Raw genomic sequence first — 20,677 nt, 5'->3', positions numbered from 1 at the left:
GTCATATCAATATAGTCATGACTAAATGATCTGTTGATATTGTATTTTATTGAAGTTCCCTTGTAACTTTGGGATAAATCCACTCCCAGGAAGCCATTCTGTCCCTTATCAAACCAAATGCTCTGGTCCAAACCTCTATATCTTCAGAAATGACTGAGATTCTTTCATAGGAGTCTCCATAATCCCACGGGGGGAAAGTATGGTTGTAAATGGATCTAGCAAAATGTCACATTTTGTAACAAAATCTCAGTCTGACTTACTTGAGTTCCCTACCATCCTGAGTACTGTATAATTTATATACTAATATTCATATATATCTATCTCTATGTATCCATCTATATAGCTATGGATCTATCTCCATTTATCACATATCTATCTCTATTAGCTACATATCATGTACTTGTATCTACTCCCTCTTTATGAAGATATTAATTTGTTAGTTTTGTGTAACTCTACTGACATGGAGTAAACTGAGATATATGGGAGATTTATGCTTAGCACAAATTCTGCGAAAGATTTATGTTCAACATCTCCTTTTAAAATATATATTTTAAAACGAGCTTCCCAAAATACTTATTTCAAACACCATGAAAGAAAAAATGGTATTTAACCCATTTAGAGTCTGACATACATTTTTCTTATTTAACACATTTTTATATAGCATGAGGTTTCTTATTTGATTTTTAAATTACTGTGTTAGGAATTATTTTCATTGAAAGATTATTAATATAAATTAAGTCATAGCAATAACATAAACATTAATTTTATATATTCACATTCCTCAGTAAAAATATGATAAAATTTCCATAGAGTTGATTTTTTTCAACTTTATTCTTGAGTATGACCCAATAAATCTGATTTACAGGGCAATTATGCAAAACTGTTTTTATTATCACTTTGGATAAAAGTACTATATAAAATAATCTAATAAAATGGTGACTAAGGCACAGCATGTCCTCCAGATGAAAACACAGGAGCTCTGGTCTGTCTTATTCTTATACTGAGTCCTGTTCCTAGAGTTTCTGCGAGCTCTGAAAAAAATTTCTCTTAGACCCCAATGACAATATTCTTACTAAGCATACTCCCTCACCAAGGAAATATCTAGTGGCTGCCCTGATTTTGAAATATATTCTGACTAGTGCCCCACATTTGATTCCTTGGAATCTAACTTTTGGAAACTATCAGACATATGGACAATAGGGAATAGTGCAGAATTCTCTCCTGTAATTAGTAATGAATCATTCCGGATGAGCTGGAAAAATCTTTCATGTACCTGGACCCATGGAATTCAAGAGCTATCTAGCTAAAGAAAGTGGGAATGAGATTTGTTTCCACTCTCAATGCAAGCAACTCAACTAACTATCCTCAAATTATATTTTAGCCTCTGGAAGGTTTAGCAAATGCTTGGTTAGTCTAGAAAGAGATATTTGGGAAGGCCACATTACTCAGAGTTGTATGCATCTGAAACCTTTGTGTGCGTATTTTAAAAATAATTTAGAAAATATATGTACTCACCATTAAGTCATCTTAAAATATTGTATTTCAATTTTAAATAGTTGGAAAGAATAATTTGAGGCAGAATATTATGTCAATCTTTAAACAATTTAAGTGGCATAAAAATACATACTGTTATACATATTATCATATACATATACACACACGTGCAAAACGTTTTAACAATCAGTTATTGTACACCATTCTTTTTTCTTCTTTAATACATTATTTTTCATTGCATTTAGTTCATGGAATTTCATTCCAATCTATTTTAAACTTAAAAGTCATTCTTGATCATCCTCTCTTATTCCTTTGCAATAAATAACCTGTATGTAAACTTAGTTTTGTGTGAAGCAAGTTTCAAAGATAATGATTTTCATGAGAACTGTCTCATTTAATATTAGAACACCAAATGTCAGATTTAAAAATAGTTATATGAAGATTTAAAAATGATTAATAAACATAAAAGTATAATTTTACTGGAAATATAAGTATGAGGTGGATGGAAAGTTATGGAAATTTTGATTTATTATATCTGTGGACAGATAATTTCTTATCGAATATCATATGGATAAATGTATTTTTTCTATTTCTGTCATTATTTTAAGCTTTGAAAAGCTAATGAACATAAATTAGCAAATAAGAACAGAATGGAGTTCTATACCAAATCTCACATAGTAATCAATCATAAAAACTTATTTTTGACTTTCTATATGCTATTAGTTTAATTGAGTCCTGTGTCAATTTTGTTGAAAATAAGACATTGGTAACAATCTTTCTTGCAAAATGATTTCATACTCAGTCATTGATTTTTCCATTTTCTTAACATTAACAACCATATTTATCATTCTTTTGGTATTTGAGAGATAAACCATCAGAAAGGAAAATCCATAGGATGCCTTAATAACAGACACATTCTCAGCCAGACCCATATTAGAAAAGAATACATATGGTAACTGAAATTTTAAAATGAAAGTTTTTTAATAATCTTCATGACCATGTACTCCTAGGAAAGTTTTCATATACTCCAATGTGTTCCTACAAATCACATCTAAGACTACTAGAGTAAAGTAAAGAACTGGCCTAAAGGCAGGAGAATCACTTGAACCCGGGAGGTGGAGTTGCAGTGAGCCGCGATCATGCTGGCGCACTCCAGCCTGGGTGAGAGAGACAGAGACTCCATCTCAAAAAAAAAAAAAATTAAAAATTAAAAAATAAAAAAGAACTGGCCTAAATGATTATCTTGATTTCATTTCAAAAATATAAACTAAATTAAATGAGGAAGAAACACATCTCCTGACCCATAAGTATTGATAACAGATTGTGCTTCGGTTTCAGCTATTTACGCTTCTCTTAAAAACAAAAACAAAAAGATGCTTGTCTTATGTTCCTTAGACCCAGAAAGCACATTGATTCATGACAATGCACTTCCAAAAACCCATTTCAATTTGTTTTTTAATGTACACAGGTTGCAGATTAAACATACTACATAACTTTCCTTGTGTATCTAATCAAGCTCAGTGGTATTACACATTTGAGTTTCCTTTGTCAACAATAGACAGTGGGAACAAAGAGTCAAAGAGTTGAAAATTAAAAAGAGAGAGAGAGAGATTGAAATTATTGTTTTCTCTCAGCCAGTGTAATTCTGCCCTCACAATGATGATGATACTATTCTATAGTTTCATAAGTTTGTATTCACTTTTTAGAAAAATGAATCTGCATCTAATTATAGAAGAGGGAAATTGGGAAATTGTTATTTTATGTTCAACATACATATATATGACATGAAGAGTCTAGAAACAAATAATTAAAATAAACATCATAGGAAATATTAAATTTGGGCTACTTCCTAAACATACTCATCCCTTGAAGGATAGAGCAAAGACATCTAACTAGTGCTGCTGGTGCCATTCTTTATCAAGAAAACTCATCTATAAAAGAAATCTAAAAGATAAAAGTAATAAAAGATCATGCTTCATACTGACCATCTATTGCACGGATTATTGTTTAAAGTGCTACCAGAGCATAAGAAACTTGTAGATAACTTCAAGTTGAATAGGTTTAACAAAACCTATTTAAAGAAAGAATTGAGCTTAGAAGTATAGGGTATATGCAATTGCCCTTCTGAGCACACTTTATCTCACTTAATAGTGCAGTTAAATCTATACCATTCCCCTAGCAATAATCAGTGCTGAGTATTTCAGAAATCCTAATCTCTAATGCATAATTCAAGAAAATAAACAGGTGCTTTTGGATTGCCTTCAGTGTAAAATCTAGATCTAGATTTACTGTTTTATAAACTTAATGTCCCCACTTCACTGATATATAAGAGCTACATTTATTTACCTGCAATTCAAGGCCTCAGTGCTTTAACCTTTGTCTTCCTGCTTTATGATGTTGTAGTTCTCCTTTTACAGAAATACCTGTATTAAATAGAGATGGACAATCTAGATTTTACCCCAACAAATAAGTTCATTTAGGCACTGATTAATCACATGTAAAGTGAGGCATGTTAAATTTTCTCCTCCAACACAGTAAAATTAAATATATCAATTTCTTCACTGTCAGAATAACGTAATAGACATGGAGGAGGACTAAGATTGAGTAAATTCGTTCCAGTGCTGTCTTTTTACTGTGTGTGTAATTTTGGATGAGTTGCTTGTGTTCTCTCAGGATCTCACTATTAACTACATTTATCAACAGGGTAATAATAGCCCCTGTTCCCCTATAGGCTAATGGCAACTTTCAAATCTTTTGAAAAAGCCAAAAGCCTTTGCATTTGGTCCTGACCCATTATTACTCTGTGAATTAATCCTAAAAGTCAGTACTCAATAATGTGGCTTTTTAATCATGAGCAACAGTGGCTGCCCTTTCTGTCACTATCTTCAAACTCACCAGTTCTCTCTGCTTGTTAGCGAGTTAGCTACTTACAAAGCTACTTCTAGGCAATTGTGTTTGACACCTGGCCTCTTAGAGTTATCTGCTTCCTACAATACTGTAAGATGCTTGGGGCCTAGAAACCACATGGAGCAACCACCATTCAATTTCCATGCGGGGATGATATTTTTCTTTGCACATTCCTCAATGTCAGTGGTTCTCGCACTCCCAAAGCCAGAATATCCATCAGCATGATTGATCTTGTTTTCACCCTAGAAGAGTCCTTGACCTCAATGGAGCTTTTTAAAGTACTGACACTTTAACTAATCTGGATTGTGACCTAGGCACCTTAAAGCTCTCCAAGAGCTATAAAGATTAAGAACCACTAATCTAGAAGAATCTAGAGGATTCCTTAAGAAATTTTTAAAAATATTTGCATAAAATTCCTAATTTTCAAGCATGGGAAATTACTGGAAGATACCTGTTGACAACAGCATCAGGAAGATACATTTGGGAAAGGACAGTCTCTTCAACAATAGTGCTGGGGAAACAGGATATCCATAAGCAGAAGAATGAAACTAAACTTTTATCTCTCACCATATAAAAAAATTAAATCAAAATATATTAAAACCTTAAATGTAAGACCTGAAACTATGAAACTCCTACAAGAAAACATTGGGAAATGCTTCAGGACATTGATCTGGAAAAAGATTTCTTGAGGAAGCTCTCAAAAGCACAGGCAAATAAAGCAAAAATGGACACATGGCATCACATCAAGTTAAAAGCATCTGCACAACAAAGGAAACAATCAAGAAAGTGAAGAGACAAGTTACAGAATTGGATAAAACTATTCAACTGACAAGTGATTAATAACCAGGATATATAAGAAACTCAAACAACACAATAGCAAAATAATATAATAATAATAATAATAATAATAATAATAAATGATCCAAGTAAGAAATGGGCAAAAATCTGAATAGACATTTCTTGAATACATACAAATGGCCAACAGATATATAAAAAATTGCTCAATATCAATAACCGTCAGAGAAATGCAAATCAAAACCACATAAGTTATCTTACCCTAGTTAGAATGGCTTTTATCAAAAAGACAGGGAATAATAAATACTTGTGAGGATGTGGAGAAAGGGGAAAGCTAATAAGCTGTCAGTGGGAATGTAAGTTAGTACGTCCACTGCAAAAGATAGTGGGCAAGTTCCTCAAAAAACTAAAAATAGAACTAGCATGTGATCCAGCAATCCCACAGCTGGATATTTATCCCAAAACAAAAGGACTTCAGTATATTGAAGAGGTATCTGCACCCCCATGTCTACTGCAGTACTATGCACATTAGCCAAGACACAGATTCAACGTTAAGTGTCCATTGATAGATGAATGGATAAAGACAATGTGTTACATATAGACAGTGGCATATTATTCAGCCATGAAAAAGGATGATATCCTGATATTTGCAACAACGTGGATAGAACTGCAGGATATTATGTTAAGGAGAATAAGCCAAGCATTGAAAGATAAGTATCTCATGTTCATGTTCTCACTTATATGTGGGAGCTAGAATATTGATCTCATGGCAGTAGAGAGTAGAATGATTGTTACCAGAGGCTGGGAAATGTAGACGGAGAAAGAGAGATGCAGGGGAAGAAAAAGAGATTGACTAATGGGTACAAAAATATAGATAGATAGAAGGAATAAAGTCCAGTGTTTGGTAGCACAATAGCGTTCCCATAATTAACAATAATTTATTGTATATTTCAATGTAACTAGAAGATTGGATTTGGAATGTTTTCAACACAAAGAAATAATAAACGTTGGAGGTGAAGAATATCTCCATTTTGCTCTTTTTTTTTTTTTTTTTTTTGAGGCAGAGTCTTGCTCTATCACCCAGGCTGGAAAGTGTACAGCAGTAGCACGATCTTTGCTCACTGCAACCTCCATCTCCTGGGTTCAAGAGATTCTCCTGCCTCAGCCTCCTGAGTAGCTGAGATTACAGGTACGTGCCACCACGCTCAGCTAATTTTTGTATTTTTATTAGAGACAGGGTTTCACCATGTTGGCCAGGCTGCACATTAACACCTGACCTCCAGTGATCCACCCAACTCGGCCTCTCAAAATGTTGGGATTACAGGTGTGAGCCACAGTGCCCAGCCACAATTTTCCTCATTTGATTATTACATATTGTATGCTTGTATGAAAATAGCACATATACCCTATAAATATGTACAACTATTTTGTATCCATAAAAAATATATATAATTATATATGATAATATATATTATTAAATGACATATAGTATGATACATAATATAATATATAATATGGGGTATGAGGTGAGAGAGACAAAAGGGAAATAATGATCTATTTTATGTTTAAACGCTGCAGCGTATTGAAGGCGGGAAGAACACCAATAACAATAATGTTTGTGGTGGTTCTTGGTAGCCATTAATGCCCTTAATAATGAATAAGAATTTAATGACTAAAAAATAAGCTGCACTTTTCTGGAATGGTTGACTTTCAGTGAAGAAAAAAATTAACTTTGCTTCAATTTAAAAAGTTACTTTGCCTCTCATTTAAACAACCCTAGTCCCTGCTTGCCTGCTGATCAATTCTTATCTTAATGTCTACTCCAGCTGATTCTTCTTTTCAGCTCTAGACTCTGATCTCCTTGAGAACAGCAGCATCACATTCATCTTTTATTTCCCCCTTCTTTGCAGTATCCCTGGCATATAGAAGGCACTTAGTAAATATTGATATGAACTGAGCTGAAAGCACCCTATCTTCACCTTGATCTCCTGGCTTTCTAAGCTGGGTAAAATTAGACATAATCATTATATTCTTGTAAAAGCAAGGACTACAGTGCCTCAGAGCCTTAAGCAACCCACTGTCATTCCACAAAGAGGTAGCATTTTGGATACAAAAGAAATTAGCATGTATTAATTTAAGATGGCCTAATTCAAGTAGCAAATATATTTGAAAGCATAGTAAAGCAATAGCATGAATAACTGTTTTGCCACCTGATATATTGATAGAAAAGGAGAAAGCTTTACCCCTGAAATAAAATGCTTAATCTCAGTGTCAGTGTTTTGTATATTAAAAATCTTAATTGAAAAAATTACATCATTGAAACTATTAGCAATCATTGTAACTGTTAGACCACAGGAGAATGTGCAAGTTGCTGCTAAGTACATGGCAAGTTTTTATAATTATAATCAGCTAAACTGCTTAAGTGAGTGATACCATTTAAATTAGGAAATTAAAGCTTGAATTATTTTTCTGAAAATTTGCTACTGTTTCTTAAAGAAGCTAAAGTGTTGTTGGATATTGGAATTCTCTATAGCCACTGATTGTGTGCTGTTTACAATCAATCTATAATTTGCTTGGCTGCTTCCAATAAAATATTAATGCAATCAAACCTAAAATGTTTCTGTTCACAGTCATCCTCTTATCATGGGTCAGACTATAAAGCTCTATTATTAACATAAGCCAAGTATTTGCTGTTTAACTGCATACAGATAACTTTGGAAATCTCATCCTAAGGAGTTCAAGATACTTTTTTTCCTTTGGACTAGGACTTCATTTTCTAACTAGATAATTTTCAGCTAAGTATTTATTGTTAATATATAGTTGACATAGATTGTCTTAGGCAATATGCAAATTATTAAGGGGTATAGGATAAAGTTCTGACATTTATATATGACTGCAGAGACAATATTACACAAAAAAAGGTTGAGAACATAAGACAACATGTTCTTAAAACAATGCTACATGCTGTCATTTCTGAGGAAGGGGGTTTCTCATTGAGGGTAGTATCAGAAGAGGATTAGAGACAGGGCATCAAGATGAGTGACAATCGAATGTAAACATCCCTCCTACCAAGTGGCTCTTATCCTGTCCTTTACTCAAAAGTAGATAGCCATTGTAAAAACACTTTAATAAGAAGGAAATCTCGTGTATGTTGAAATAACTATGTATCAAATTAGAGAATTTGGTGTACTTGAGCTGAAGTCATTAAGACTGGAAAGTAAACAGATAAAAAGGTAAAGGATAGAGCCTTCCAGCTGCAGAAAATAAAGGAAAAAGAAAAACAAAACAAAAACAAGAAACCTTTGAGAATGGTTTTCCTGGAATAAACAAGTAGGGGTAGGGTGAAATACAACTGATGAGCACACTCTGGCACAGATAAATTTACATTATTTTAATCAGAGAAGAGATTTTATCTCAAAAATAAATCTCATGAAGTTCTAGATTGTGATGGAAGAGCTTTGATACTCCGACATATTTGACATTATACTAGTTCTAGGATTTCTTTATCCTGGATATGACTACAGTGATCCTAAAACTCCTCGAGAAGTTTCATATTTAGTAGAAAGACATCCCAAAACTCACTTCATACTAGGTCCCACCATATGTTATCACTAAATGGGGTTACAGGTTTCAACTTTCCATGAAGCTAATGGGTCACATCAGATAAACAGTTTCTTGTTTCATTAAATCAAATAGTCTGATTTTGATGCAAAAGCTAATGTCTTACCATGCATCCTTCTGGCTTACGTCTCAAGTCAAATCACTAAACATACACTACCATAACTGAATACAACAAGCTGTGTTCATTGATTATTGAGTGAGGAGGAGCTGTATCATTTAAAAAACAAATTGTATGGGTCTCCCTGAGAAGAAATATAAAGAGCTAGCTTTTGGTTTCTCAACAGAAGCACTATTGACACTTTGTCATTTTTTGTTTTTGTTTTTGAGACTGAGTCTTGCTCTGTCACCCAGGCTGGAGTGCAGTGGCACAATGTGGGCTCACTGCGACCTCCATCTCCTGGGTTCAAGCTATTCTCCTGCCTCAGCCTCTTGAGTAACTGGCATTACAGATGCCAGCCACCACACCTGGCTAATTTTTAAAAAACATTTTTAGTAGATATGAGGTTTCACATGTTGCCAGGCTGGTCTTGAACTCCTGACCTCAAGTGATCCACACACCTCGGCCTTCCAAAGTGCTGGGATTACAGGTGTGAACCACTGCTCCCGGCCACTATTGACACTTTGGACTGAGTAATTCTTGGTTGTGTCTCTGTGTGGTGGTGGGTGGGGGTGTCATATACATTGTAGGATGCTGAGCAGTGTCTCTGGCCACTACTCACTAGATACCTGTTACCCTGCTCCTCTAAGAGTATGACAATCAAACTCTCTCTGGATGTTTGCAAATTATTCCCCCATGGGCTAAATCACCTGTGGTTGAAAATTACTGGGTAAGAGAAAAGGAGAAAAAAGAAAAAACACCAATTTAGGCAATATGAGTTCAAGTCTTAAGTTGACTTAGAAAGCAGATTGTATACTCTTTTTTACAAATGATCTTATGTTATTTGTCTCAGAAGGGAGGGTGTAATTCTCAAAGGGGTCCAGGATGAGATGAATAATACTGTAGTGAGCATTTGGATGTGCATGCTAGAAGCTTGAATAACTTTTTTTTAACGACCCACTTTTATGGGTCCCTATTGCCCCTTAAAATATAGAAGAAACCAGCATTGGGTCATGTGTTAATAATTTCTGTCTTTACCACCATATGCATTATTATCAGCTGATAATCTCTGGATTTTTATGAAGCTTCTGGCGTTTACTCTGAGCAGAGCAGAAACAGTTCATTTTACTTTTGTTGAAGAATGAGTTTTTGTGCCATGTGACAAGAAAGGAGTTATGCAGCATCATTTCAGACTCTGCAGACCAGACATCTGAAGATGTGAGATGAATAAGAATAAGTGCAATTACATAACATCCGACTAGAAGACACTTCAGAGCCATGACAGGAGATCGCCCAATCTTGGCAAGGGAAACAGGTCCCAGAGACCTCCAGTGTCTACTTTTAATAGTCAGGTTGCCCTTCCCTTTGATTTGCATATGGATTATTCAGGCATCCCTGTGGTATTACTATATGTTCAGTAGAAAATGTTAGTAATAGCATATATTCTTTTTTGGCATACCAGCAGGAAAACTAGGGATACCCTATGATCCAAAAGTCCTCAGGCCAAAGTACTCAGTCCTGCTTCTTGTGCTTTTTGGGCTTATGCAGTATTACTGATCACAAGCCAGTATTAGAGTTACATTTGGATTGGTGGCTTTAATAACCTGGATTTCTTCCATTCATATGTAACCAAGTCCTTTTGATAAGCTAAGGCAATATGATATAAAAGTTAATATAATATGCAAAATCGACATGAATTTCTTCACTGTTTTAAATGATGTCATGATAAATCTCAATATTATAAAAGGATTTCTGGATATGTCTAGTTTAAATGAAGTCTTTTGATAAAAGGTAAAATGGCTTAGTTTAGAATATCATGTGAGTATCTAATTTAATCCCTGCCTACTTGCCTATGCAATACATTTGCATATCACCATAGGCACTGTGAAAATGGTTAGAACTGTTTGATCCACAATCATTCCCTTCTTGCTAATGTATCTATCATGCTCAACCTCCCTCCTAGTTTCCTAAATTCAGCCAGCCATCCTGGCCAGCCTACAAATAAGAAACATGATTGACAGCTGTCTTCTCTCAAACTTCTACGGCTATTCTGTTTACCTTCCCCCTTTTAAAAATGTGCTTCCTCAATCTAAATTCCATTCAGTCTAGGGATTCCTTTCTTCTTCATTGACAGACTCCCCCTCTATCTTCTGTCTCTTCCTTAATTGACCTGGCATCTCACATTAACAGACATGGTTTTCTCCCTTGAAGATGTGTCCCATTGGGACTCTGGTGGAAGGAATCCCATTCACTTCTTTGAAGCAATACAGGACTTTAGTTACCCATCTGCATTTCTGATTTTGGTATCAATTCATTTATATCATGCTTTCCACATTTTTGCTTTAATCACTCCTAAACTTCAATGAATCAATCTCTCTGTAATAACAATTGTATGGAAAGGAAAATGAAAACTTCTGTTTTTATTACAAATTTAATAGCAATAATAAAGCTAATTTGTTTGGAGATTGCATAAATAGACATACATTGTAAAGAAAAGAGATTTTAAAGAACAGATATCAAAACCTCAAGATTGTAGACAGGAGAAGAGTGAGAGTGGTAGACCTATCTAGCATGTATGTCAAATAGGAAATATGTTATTTAAATATTTATTTTAATTTTTTTAACTTTTAATTTTTGTGAGTACAGAGTAAGTGTATATATACTTATAGAGTACATGAGATATTTTGATAAACCCATGCAATGTGAAATAATAAAAACATGGAGACTGAGTATCTATCAATCACCTCAAGCATTTATTCTTTGTGTTACAATTCAGTGATACTCTTTTAGTTATTTTTCAAGGTATAATTAAGTTATTATTGACTATAGTCACCCTGTTGTGCTATCAAGTGGTAAGTCTTATTCATTTTATCTAACTATGTTTTTGTACCCATTAACCACCCCCACCTCCCTACCAGCCCCCCACTACCCTTCCCAGCCTCTGGTAACCATCCTTCTAAACGCTATGTTCATGAGTTCAATAGTTTTGATTTTTAGATTCCATAAATAAGTGAGAAAATACAGTGTTTGTCTTTCTATGCCTGGCTTATTTCACTTAACATAATGATCCCCAGTTCCTTCCATGCTGTTATAAATGACAGAATCTCATTATTTTTTATGGCTGAATAGTATACTCCCTTGTGTATATGTACCACATTTTCTTTATCCACTCATTTGCTGATGGACACGTAGGTTGCTTCCAAATCTTAGCTATTGTGAACAGTGCTACCACAAATATGAAATATATGGTATTCAACTGTTATGTATTTTTTATTTAGTTATATTTGTATCTATAAAATTCAGATCCAAATATTCCTGTCTGTAATTAAGAAAGAGAACTGTGAGTAGTCAGGGCCAAAGAAGAAACTGTATTAAGAACAGAAAGGCTTTTGCAGATGGCTAAGCATAATTACCAGGTAGAAAAAGGGTCCAACAAGGTGTTCTAGTATGAAGGGTTAGCAACATGCAGCAAGAGCAGCATATACAGAACAGATGCAGTTTCTCCTCTTCTGAGAGATAAAGCCTCTGGATGACCATGCTAGCAATGATGCACTGCCAACCAGTCATATGGAGGAAAACAGTAAAGAGATGACATTCCTTGAACAATCTTTGGTGAATTACATGAAAACTGAGGAAGTGCTAAGAAAAAAGTAGGAAGTGCGAAGTAAGAAAAAAAAAGAAAAAGAAAGAAAGACCTCTTAAATTGTCTGCTAACAATTGGAGACTTGTGGCTATTATTTACTTCAAAACCCAGGTCAGGGAGTAAATCAAGCTGTTTAACAGAAGACATGAAGAAACCGGTAACATACAGTTATAAAAGTAGAAGATATTAATAGCCATCATCAAAGCTAAAGGACTGTCATAAAGATGAGAGGTGAGATCAATCAGTACCCATCTTTCAGTCCATTCAAGGGACTTTCCTGCTCTGAGTGATGTAATGTGGAGGCCCTGAATATCTCAAATGCACACAAAATAAATGTATTAAAGAATACTCAGACACACCGGTACAGCTCAACCCATAAACCACCCATCTGTTCTTCTGACTGAGTCAGACCTCTAGGAAGTTCCTTACCACATCTCTTGCTCTATATCTTCAAAACAAAGAACAACTGTTTTTGGAAGTTCTGAAGGTTTGGATTGTGCTACTAACTTTTTTTAGGGCACTGTTTTGAAATATAAGGAGCTTTTCAGCTTTGGAAACACTTGGGTAAAGGAAGAAAAAAAAATTAACTTGTGAATCCTTCTTTCCAATAGCAAGGAAGCAATACATTCTTGAGTAATGCAGCATGTTTTGCCAGTCACACCGTGCATTTGTTTCCTGCATGCTTCTCTTATTGTTCCAGTTTAGGATCTAAGAGAGAATAATCACAATAAAAAATTTGATGTATTTTATACAATAAGATGCAGTTTTAAAAAAGGTAAAACAAGAGGTGATCTTCAAATGGAGGGTGAATTGTGGTCTTAGACAAAAACTAAAATTGAATTTATATTTTCCACATTATTGAGTATAAACTAATTTACCTTTAATATCAGTGAAAGCTTAGCAAAAAAAAATGCTAACAGATCTGAATGATTTCACTATTAAAATGATTACAGTATTTTTAAAATTTTAGAGAAATTTGTTTCCTAAATAGATACAACATGTGGAAAAAAAGATAGATACAACATGTGGAAAAAAAGGAATACAAATATTATTCCAATAAAAATAAGATAATTAGAACAAGAAAATCAACACAATTTCTATGACTATGAAAGATAAGATTCATGAACATATAAGCTCAACACTTATTTCTATAGGGAATAACACTGGCAATTATAGATCAAAGTATATAAAGAAAAAACAAATTTGGCAACATATGCTATTTCCATTTTTTAATACTATGTTACCATTGAAACATTTGAAAGAAGAATGGAAACAATAATCTATGAAACTAGATATTGTTTTAAGTGATGGTGAAAACTGCAATCTGAGATAGCAATTTATAAAATGAAATTACAGTATTTTGTAATATTTTCTGTGATGACACTTTAATATTTGTCACCTCATCACAAAATTTGAACAATATTATTTCAATTCTTTGGTTTACATCTTAATCTAACTACCAATTTAAGAATTTTATGGACAATTGTAATGGCTATTGTCTCAGTGGGCTAAAATTTTCTATATTGAAACTACAAAAGTAAAATAACTAGAGCTATAATAACTCAGTAAGAGCTGTTGTAGGCTGAGAGTGGTGACAGGGATTATCTACAAAGAGGCACGAGGGAATTTCTGGATGATGAAAATATCTAACAACTGCATTGCTTTGGTGACTGCATGACTATAAACATTTGTCAAATTCATCAACTGTACACTTAAGAAGGGTGAACATCATTATATGGAAATTATACCTCAAAAAGTTGACTTTAAAAACAATAAAACATTTGTTCTTTAAATGCTGGCAATATATCATTATTCCAACAAATTATTTCAAAATAATTTGTTTTTAAAAGTTGTCTAATTTGGCATTACTCTCAACAGAAGAAAATGTGTTATTCTGATTATAACAACATAGTTGTTAATGTTGATAAAAATGTAAGTTAAGATTGCATAAACATAATTTGTGACTCATGTCAGTCTTAATGTATTAGTCATCCAAATGCCACTGACTCAGAAAATAATCAGACATGCATAATAAAATTATATTTATTTACAATTTATATTATACCAACTTTCCTTCTCTGGAAATTGTAGCTTAATACATACATTTCAATATTTCCACTACATAGAATATTTTTAGCCACTTTAATGAGGTATAGTTGACAGAGAAAAGGCTGTAGATAGATATACATATACATAGATAGATATACAATGTATACAACTTGATGTGTTTGAAGATAAGTATACACCCAGGAAATCATCACAATTTATGCTATAGACTTATTTATCACTTCTAAAAGTTTTTTCGTGCCATTTTTAGTTATTATTATAATAATTACATTTTTCTTTCTGTGGTAGGAGCACTTAACCTAAGATTAACCCTTTTTAGAAAATATTTAAGTGTGTGATACAGTTTTGTTAACCGTATGCTCTACATTGTACAGTAGATCTCCAAAACTTATCTTGCATAACTGAAACTGTGTACCCTTGAAAATCCCCCCCATTACCCCTTCCCCAATTCCTTGGCAACCACCATTCTACTTTCTGCTTCTATGTATTTGAATACTTTGGATACCACATACAAGCAAGATGATTCAGTATTTATCCAGAACAGAAAAATAGAAGATTTTTTGTATTAGTTATGTTAGCTTGATTTTAACTTTTAGACAAAGGGTATGTTGCCATCTCTTCTCTTGACACAGGTCCCACAAATGTTAGAGGTGTATCTGAGACTCTCTGAATCTATGAACCTCTGCATTTATCTATTTTAACTTATAGGGAGGTTCCAACATAAAAAAGAATAAGCTAGCCATTAGTGCTGCCCCCAACCAGAGTGAACAGACTTTTTAAAAGGCTGTGCATGCTATGAAACTAGAGGATTCAAATCTGAGTTCAACAGTTGTGAGAGAAGGATAACCTGGATGAGATTCCCTGCATTCTTAAAATAACTCTGGTAAGTGATGGTCAGCATTAAGGGTAATATAATTTTTAAATACCAAACTGCCTTTTAATTACATTAATATTTACTATACATTGAATACTAGATTCTGTGTTAAGCATTTCTTAGGTAATTCATTTAAGCTTTACAAATTTTGAGATGGATACCATGTTTTTCATTTTGCAGACAATGAAGCCCAACCTGAGAGAAATTAAATACTTTTATCAGGATTAGCCTCCCAGGATATGGCAGAGTTTGGATTTCAATCCTGGTCTATGAGTCTTCAGCAACCATGGTATTATTCCTTACACAACTGCCTTTAATTTATGTCTCATTTTTAAAAGAATGTTTTCTCTGGAAGAAGTTGTAACAGCTGCTTTCATTGTCCTACCATATCCCCTCAGCACTCACCCTTTCTGTGCACACCAGCCCACTTTCCAGCACACCTTCCCACATCTAGCCAGAATCTGGACCCATGTGTTCAAATAACAGGGTTTCCTTAGAAAATTGATCTGCTGATTAATGGAAAATTGTAAAGGGTTCTAAAAAGTTTATGAAAATATTACCTTATAGTCAAGGTAATTAACACTGGATAGATTGATAAAACTAGTTTTTAATAAAATTTTAACATTAAAGATGCACTAACACAAACATGAAATTTGATTTTCTCTTTTGAAAAATAATTTTATGTAATATTGAGAGACAATTAAAAATTTTTATTTGCCTTTTGAGTAAACTACAATAAAAGAAAGGGTGGGGAGAGAGAGAAGACAGATTCACTTGACCTCATGCTGTCTTTCTTGGGTCTTTATTAGAAAGCTGATTCTCTCCTCTCTTAGTGAGTATGAGATTTTGCATTTTTAAAATATTCGAGTAATCATTCTGGCTAAATGAATGACTGATAGTGACCTGAAGTTCTGTTTTGTGATATCCAGTGTTTCAAACCTTTGATATTTGACAAGTCTTCCAAGATCAAATTCTAAATTAAAAAAAGGTAAAATTTAGGTCCCCTAAAGTGCAAAAAAGACATATTCAGCTTATTTAATATATTAAAATCATATAGGAAACACTGTCTGATATAAAATGGTGTTTAACTTTCTCTGGATTATGTTCATATAAATATATTATTAGTATGTGTTACAAAATTATGTAAGTTTCCTGTAATTGTGATATGTCTCTATATATGTTGCTAGTAGTAATTATAATTATTGTGTAAAATTGATGGTATACCACAGGAATAACCAAGATTCCTAGTGAATTTTGGCTTTAACTATGGCTGTCCTGAGAATTTTGTCACCCACAGACAACTGTTGTCTTGTTTTGAGCCTCTTCAAAAGGTGGTTATAATCAGCTATAGGACTTTGACAGGTGCTCTTGAATTCAGGTTTTTTATAGCTTTGGAGATTGTGACATTAGAATAGAGGAAAAACTTTCAGAACTCTCATGGAAAGCTGGAATGTTCATGTATATCAAGCAGAACAGCAGTAAACCTCATGGACTGAACTAAGACTAAATTATTCCTTTTATGACTTTTGTTGAAAATGTTACTGATTCTTTGTTTTGGTTTTCAAAGTCAAGAACACTTTTATTTTAAGCTATTTACAGCTTTTAACAATTGAGTATACTCCTATAAACGAAATTTGAGGCATATTTCTCTCTGATTTCTCCAAATTTGAAAACTAGTTGTGAGCATTCTTAACTTATGGCAATATAGTTATTTGCATAAGTGTAATTAGCATCTGTTTTCTTTTGCAACAGGACACAATTGAAGAAACTGGTTATTTTTACCCAGGCTTTGACTGGAATGACATGCTTTCAAATATAAGCAGCCTGCTATAAGGAACCAGACTTGACTTATGGAACCAAGAAACTCAAAATCGTACCAATTATAATCTCACAATACAGTGAAATAAAAATAGAAATCAATATCAAGGAGCACTCTCAAAACTATACAATATGTGGAAATTAAACAACTTGCTCCTGAATGACTTTTGCGTAAACAACAAAATTAAGGCAGAAGTAAAAAAATTATTTGAAATAAATGTAAATAGAGACACAACATACCAAAATCTCTAGGATGCAACAAAAGAGTGTCAAGAGGAAAGTTTATAGTGCTGAATGCCTACCTCTTAAATTTAAAAAGATATCAAATTAACAATCTAACATCACACCCAGAGGAACTAGGAAAATAAGAACAAAACTAACCAGAAAGCTAGCAGAAGAAAAGAAATAACTAAAATCAGATCAAAAGTGAACACAATTAAGACCTAAAAATACATACAAAGAATCAATGAAACCAAATTGAAACACTGAAGAGACCAATATCAAGTTCCAAACCTGAATCAGTATTAAAAAGCCTACCAACCAAAAAGAGCCCCAGACAAGAAGGATTTACAACCAAATTCTACCACATGATTAAAAAGAACTGGTATCAATTCTAATGAAACTATGCCAAAATATTGAGGAGGAGGGACCTCTCTCTAATTTATTATATGAAGCCAGCATTACCTTGATACCAAAATCTGGAAAAGAAACAAGGAAAAAAGAAAACTACAAATGAACATAGATACAAAAATCCTCAACACAACACTACCATCCTCAACACAACACTACCAAATCAAATTCAACAGCACATCAAAAATTTAATTTATCATGATCAAGTAGGCTTGATTCCTGTGATGCAGGGTTTGCTCAATATATGTAAATCAATAAATGTGATTGCCCACATATACAGAATTAAAAACAAAAACCACAGGATCTCTTTCTGCATCTCAATAGATGCAGAAAAGGCTTTCAATAAAATCGAACTTCCCTTCATAATAAAAGCCCTTGAAGGAACATACCTCAAAACAATAAGGGCAGTCTGTGAAAAACCCATAGCCAACATCATACTAAACAGGGAAAAACTGGTAGCATTCCCTTTGAGAACTGAAACAGAACAGGGATGTCCACTCTCACCACTCCTATTCAACAACACTGGGAATGTTAGCCAGAGCAATCATGTAAGTGAAGGAAATAAAAGGCATCTAAATAAGAAAAGACAAATTCAAATTACCTGTCTTCACTAGTAATATGATTCTCTACCTAGAAAACCCTAAAGACTCTGCCAAAAGTTTCCTGGTCCTCATAAATGACTTTTGTAAAGTTTCAGCATACAAAAATCAATGTATAAAAATCAGTAGCATTTTTATACATGAACAGCATCCAGGTTGAATTTAAGAACACAATCTCACAATAGCCACAGAAATAAAATAAAAAATAAAATACCTAGGAATACGTCCAACCAAGAAGGTGAAAGATCTGTACAAGAAGGACTACAAAACACTGCTAAGAGAAATCAGAGATGACAAAAACAAATGAAGAAACACTACAGGTTGATGGATTGAAATAATCTGTATTGTTAAAATGGTCATACTACCCAAAACAATCTACAGATTCAATGCATTTCCTATCAAACTACCAATGTCATTTTTCTCAGAATTGGAAAAAAGCTATTCTAAAGTTTGTATGGAATCCAAAAAGCAAAAGTACCAAGCAAAAAGAACATAGCTGGAAGCATAGCATTACCTGACTTCAAAGTATGCTATAAGACTACAATAACCAAAACAGCATGGCACTGGTATAAAAACAGATACATAGACCAATGAAACAGAATAAAGAACCCAGAAATAAAGCCACAAACCTACAGCCATCTTTGACAAATTTCACAAAACTGAGCAATGGGAAAAGGACTCCCTATTGAAAAAATGGTGCTGGACAAGCTGGCTAGCCAAATGCCGAAGAATAAAACTGAACTCCTACCCTTCACCATACATAAAAATAAACTCAAGAGGGAATAAAGATTTAAATATAAGACCATGAACTATAAAAATTGTAGAAGAAAACCTAGGAAACACCATTCTGGACATCACCTTTTCAAAGGAATTTGTGACCAAGTCCTCAAGAGAAATTGTCTTCTGTAGGGACATGGATGAAACTGGAAATCATCATTCTCGGTAAACTATCGCAAGAACAAAAAACCAAACACCGCATATTCTCACTCATAGGTGGGAATTGAACAATGAGATCACATGGACACAGGAAGGGGAATATCACACTCTGGGGACTGTTGTGGGGTGGGGGGAGGGGGGAGGGATAGCATTGGGAGATATACCTAATGCTAGATGACGAGTTAGTGGGTGCAGTGCACCAGCATGGCACATGTATACATATGTATCTAACCTGCACAATGTGCACATGTACCCTAAAACTTAAAGTATAATAAAAAAAAAAGAGAAATTGTAACAGAAAGAAAAATTAAGGAATCAGGAAAAATAGCTAGTGTATGCTGGGCATAATACCTAGGTGATGGATTTATAGGTGCAGCAAACCACCATGGCGCATGTTTACCTATGTAACAAACCTGCACATCCTGCACATGTACCCTGGAACTTAAAATAGAAATTAAAAAAGTGAGTCCTAATTAAACTAAATAGCTTTGGCATAACAAAAGAAACTATCAACAGAGTAAACAGACAACTTACAAGATAGGAGAAAATATTCTCAAACTATATATTCAACAAGGGTCTAATATCCCGACTCTATAAGGAGCTTATGCAATTCAACAATTGAAAAACAACCCCATTAAAAAGTGGCCAAAAGAAATGGACATTTCTCAAAATAAGACATACAAAGGGCCAAGAAACATATAAAAAAAGTTCTATATCAATAACCATAAGAAAAATGCAAATAAAATTACAACAAGGTAATATGTCATGTCAGTCAAAATTGCTATTACTAAAAAGTCAAAAAACAACAGATGATGGGGAAGATGAGGAGAAAAGGAACATATATACAGTGTTGGTGGGAATGTAAATTAATTCAGCCACTGTGGAAAGTGGTTTGGAGATTTCTCAAATAACTAAAAACAGAACCACCATTTGACCCAGCAAACCTGTTATTGGATATATATACAAAAGAAAGTGAATCATTTTACCAAAAAGACACATGTACTCATCACAGCAGTATTCACAATAGCAAAGACATGGACTCAACCTAGGTGCCCATCAATAGTGGATTGGATAAGGAAAATGTGGTATATATACACCGTGGAACACCATGCAGCTGTAAAAAAGAATTAAATCATGGTCTTTGCAGCCACATGGATGCATCTGGAAGTTATTATCCTAAGCTAATAATGCAAGAA

General features: G+C 33.8%; 1 protein-coding gene across 6 annotated transcripts in view; it reads left to right on the top strand.

Annotated features, from left to right (window-relative positions):
- LOC107973470 (embryonic stem cell-related gene protein-like) overlaps positions 1-20,677 on the top strand; it is a 66,450-nt gene that overhangs the window by 33,208 nt on the left and 12,565 nt on the right. For 5 of the 6 annotated variants that reach the window (XR_010149127.1, XR_010149124.1, XR_010149125.1 and 2 more), the window contains exons 2-3: positions 15,679-15,787; positions 17,251-19,487. Coding sequence is in view for 1 of the 6 variants with exons in the window: in XM_063789061.1 (XP_063645131.1) it covers positions 19,459-19,487 (29 nt within the window). In the remaining 5 variants the exon portion in view is untranslated. Of the gene's footprint in view, positions 1-15,678; positions 15,788-17,250; positions 20,149-20,677 lie in introns of those variants that run through there. The other variant, XR_010149128.1, reaches the window with a different exon arrangement.

Source organism: Pan troglodytes, chromosome 12, assembly GCF_028858775.2.
Source record: "Pan troglodytes isolate AG18354 chromosome 12, NHGRI_mPanTro3-v2.0_pri, whole genome shotgun sequence".
Taxonomy (NCBI): domain Eukaryota; kingdom Metazoa; phylum Chordata; class Mammalia; order Primates; family Hominidae; genus Pan; species Pan troglodytes.
The sequence above is the reverse complement of the archived record's forward strand: the minus strand, read 5'-3'. Positions and strand labels throughout refer to the sequence as shown.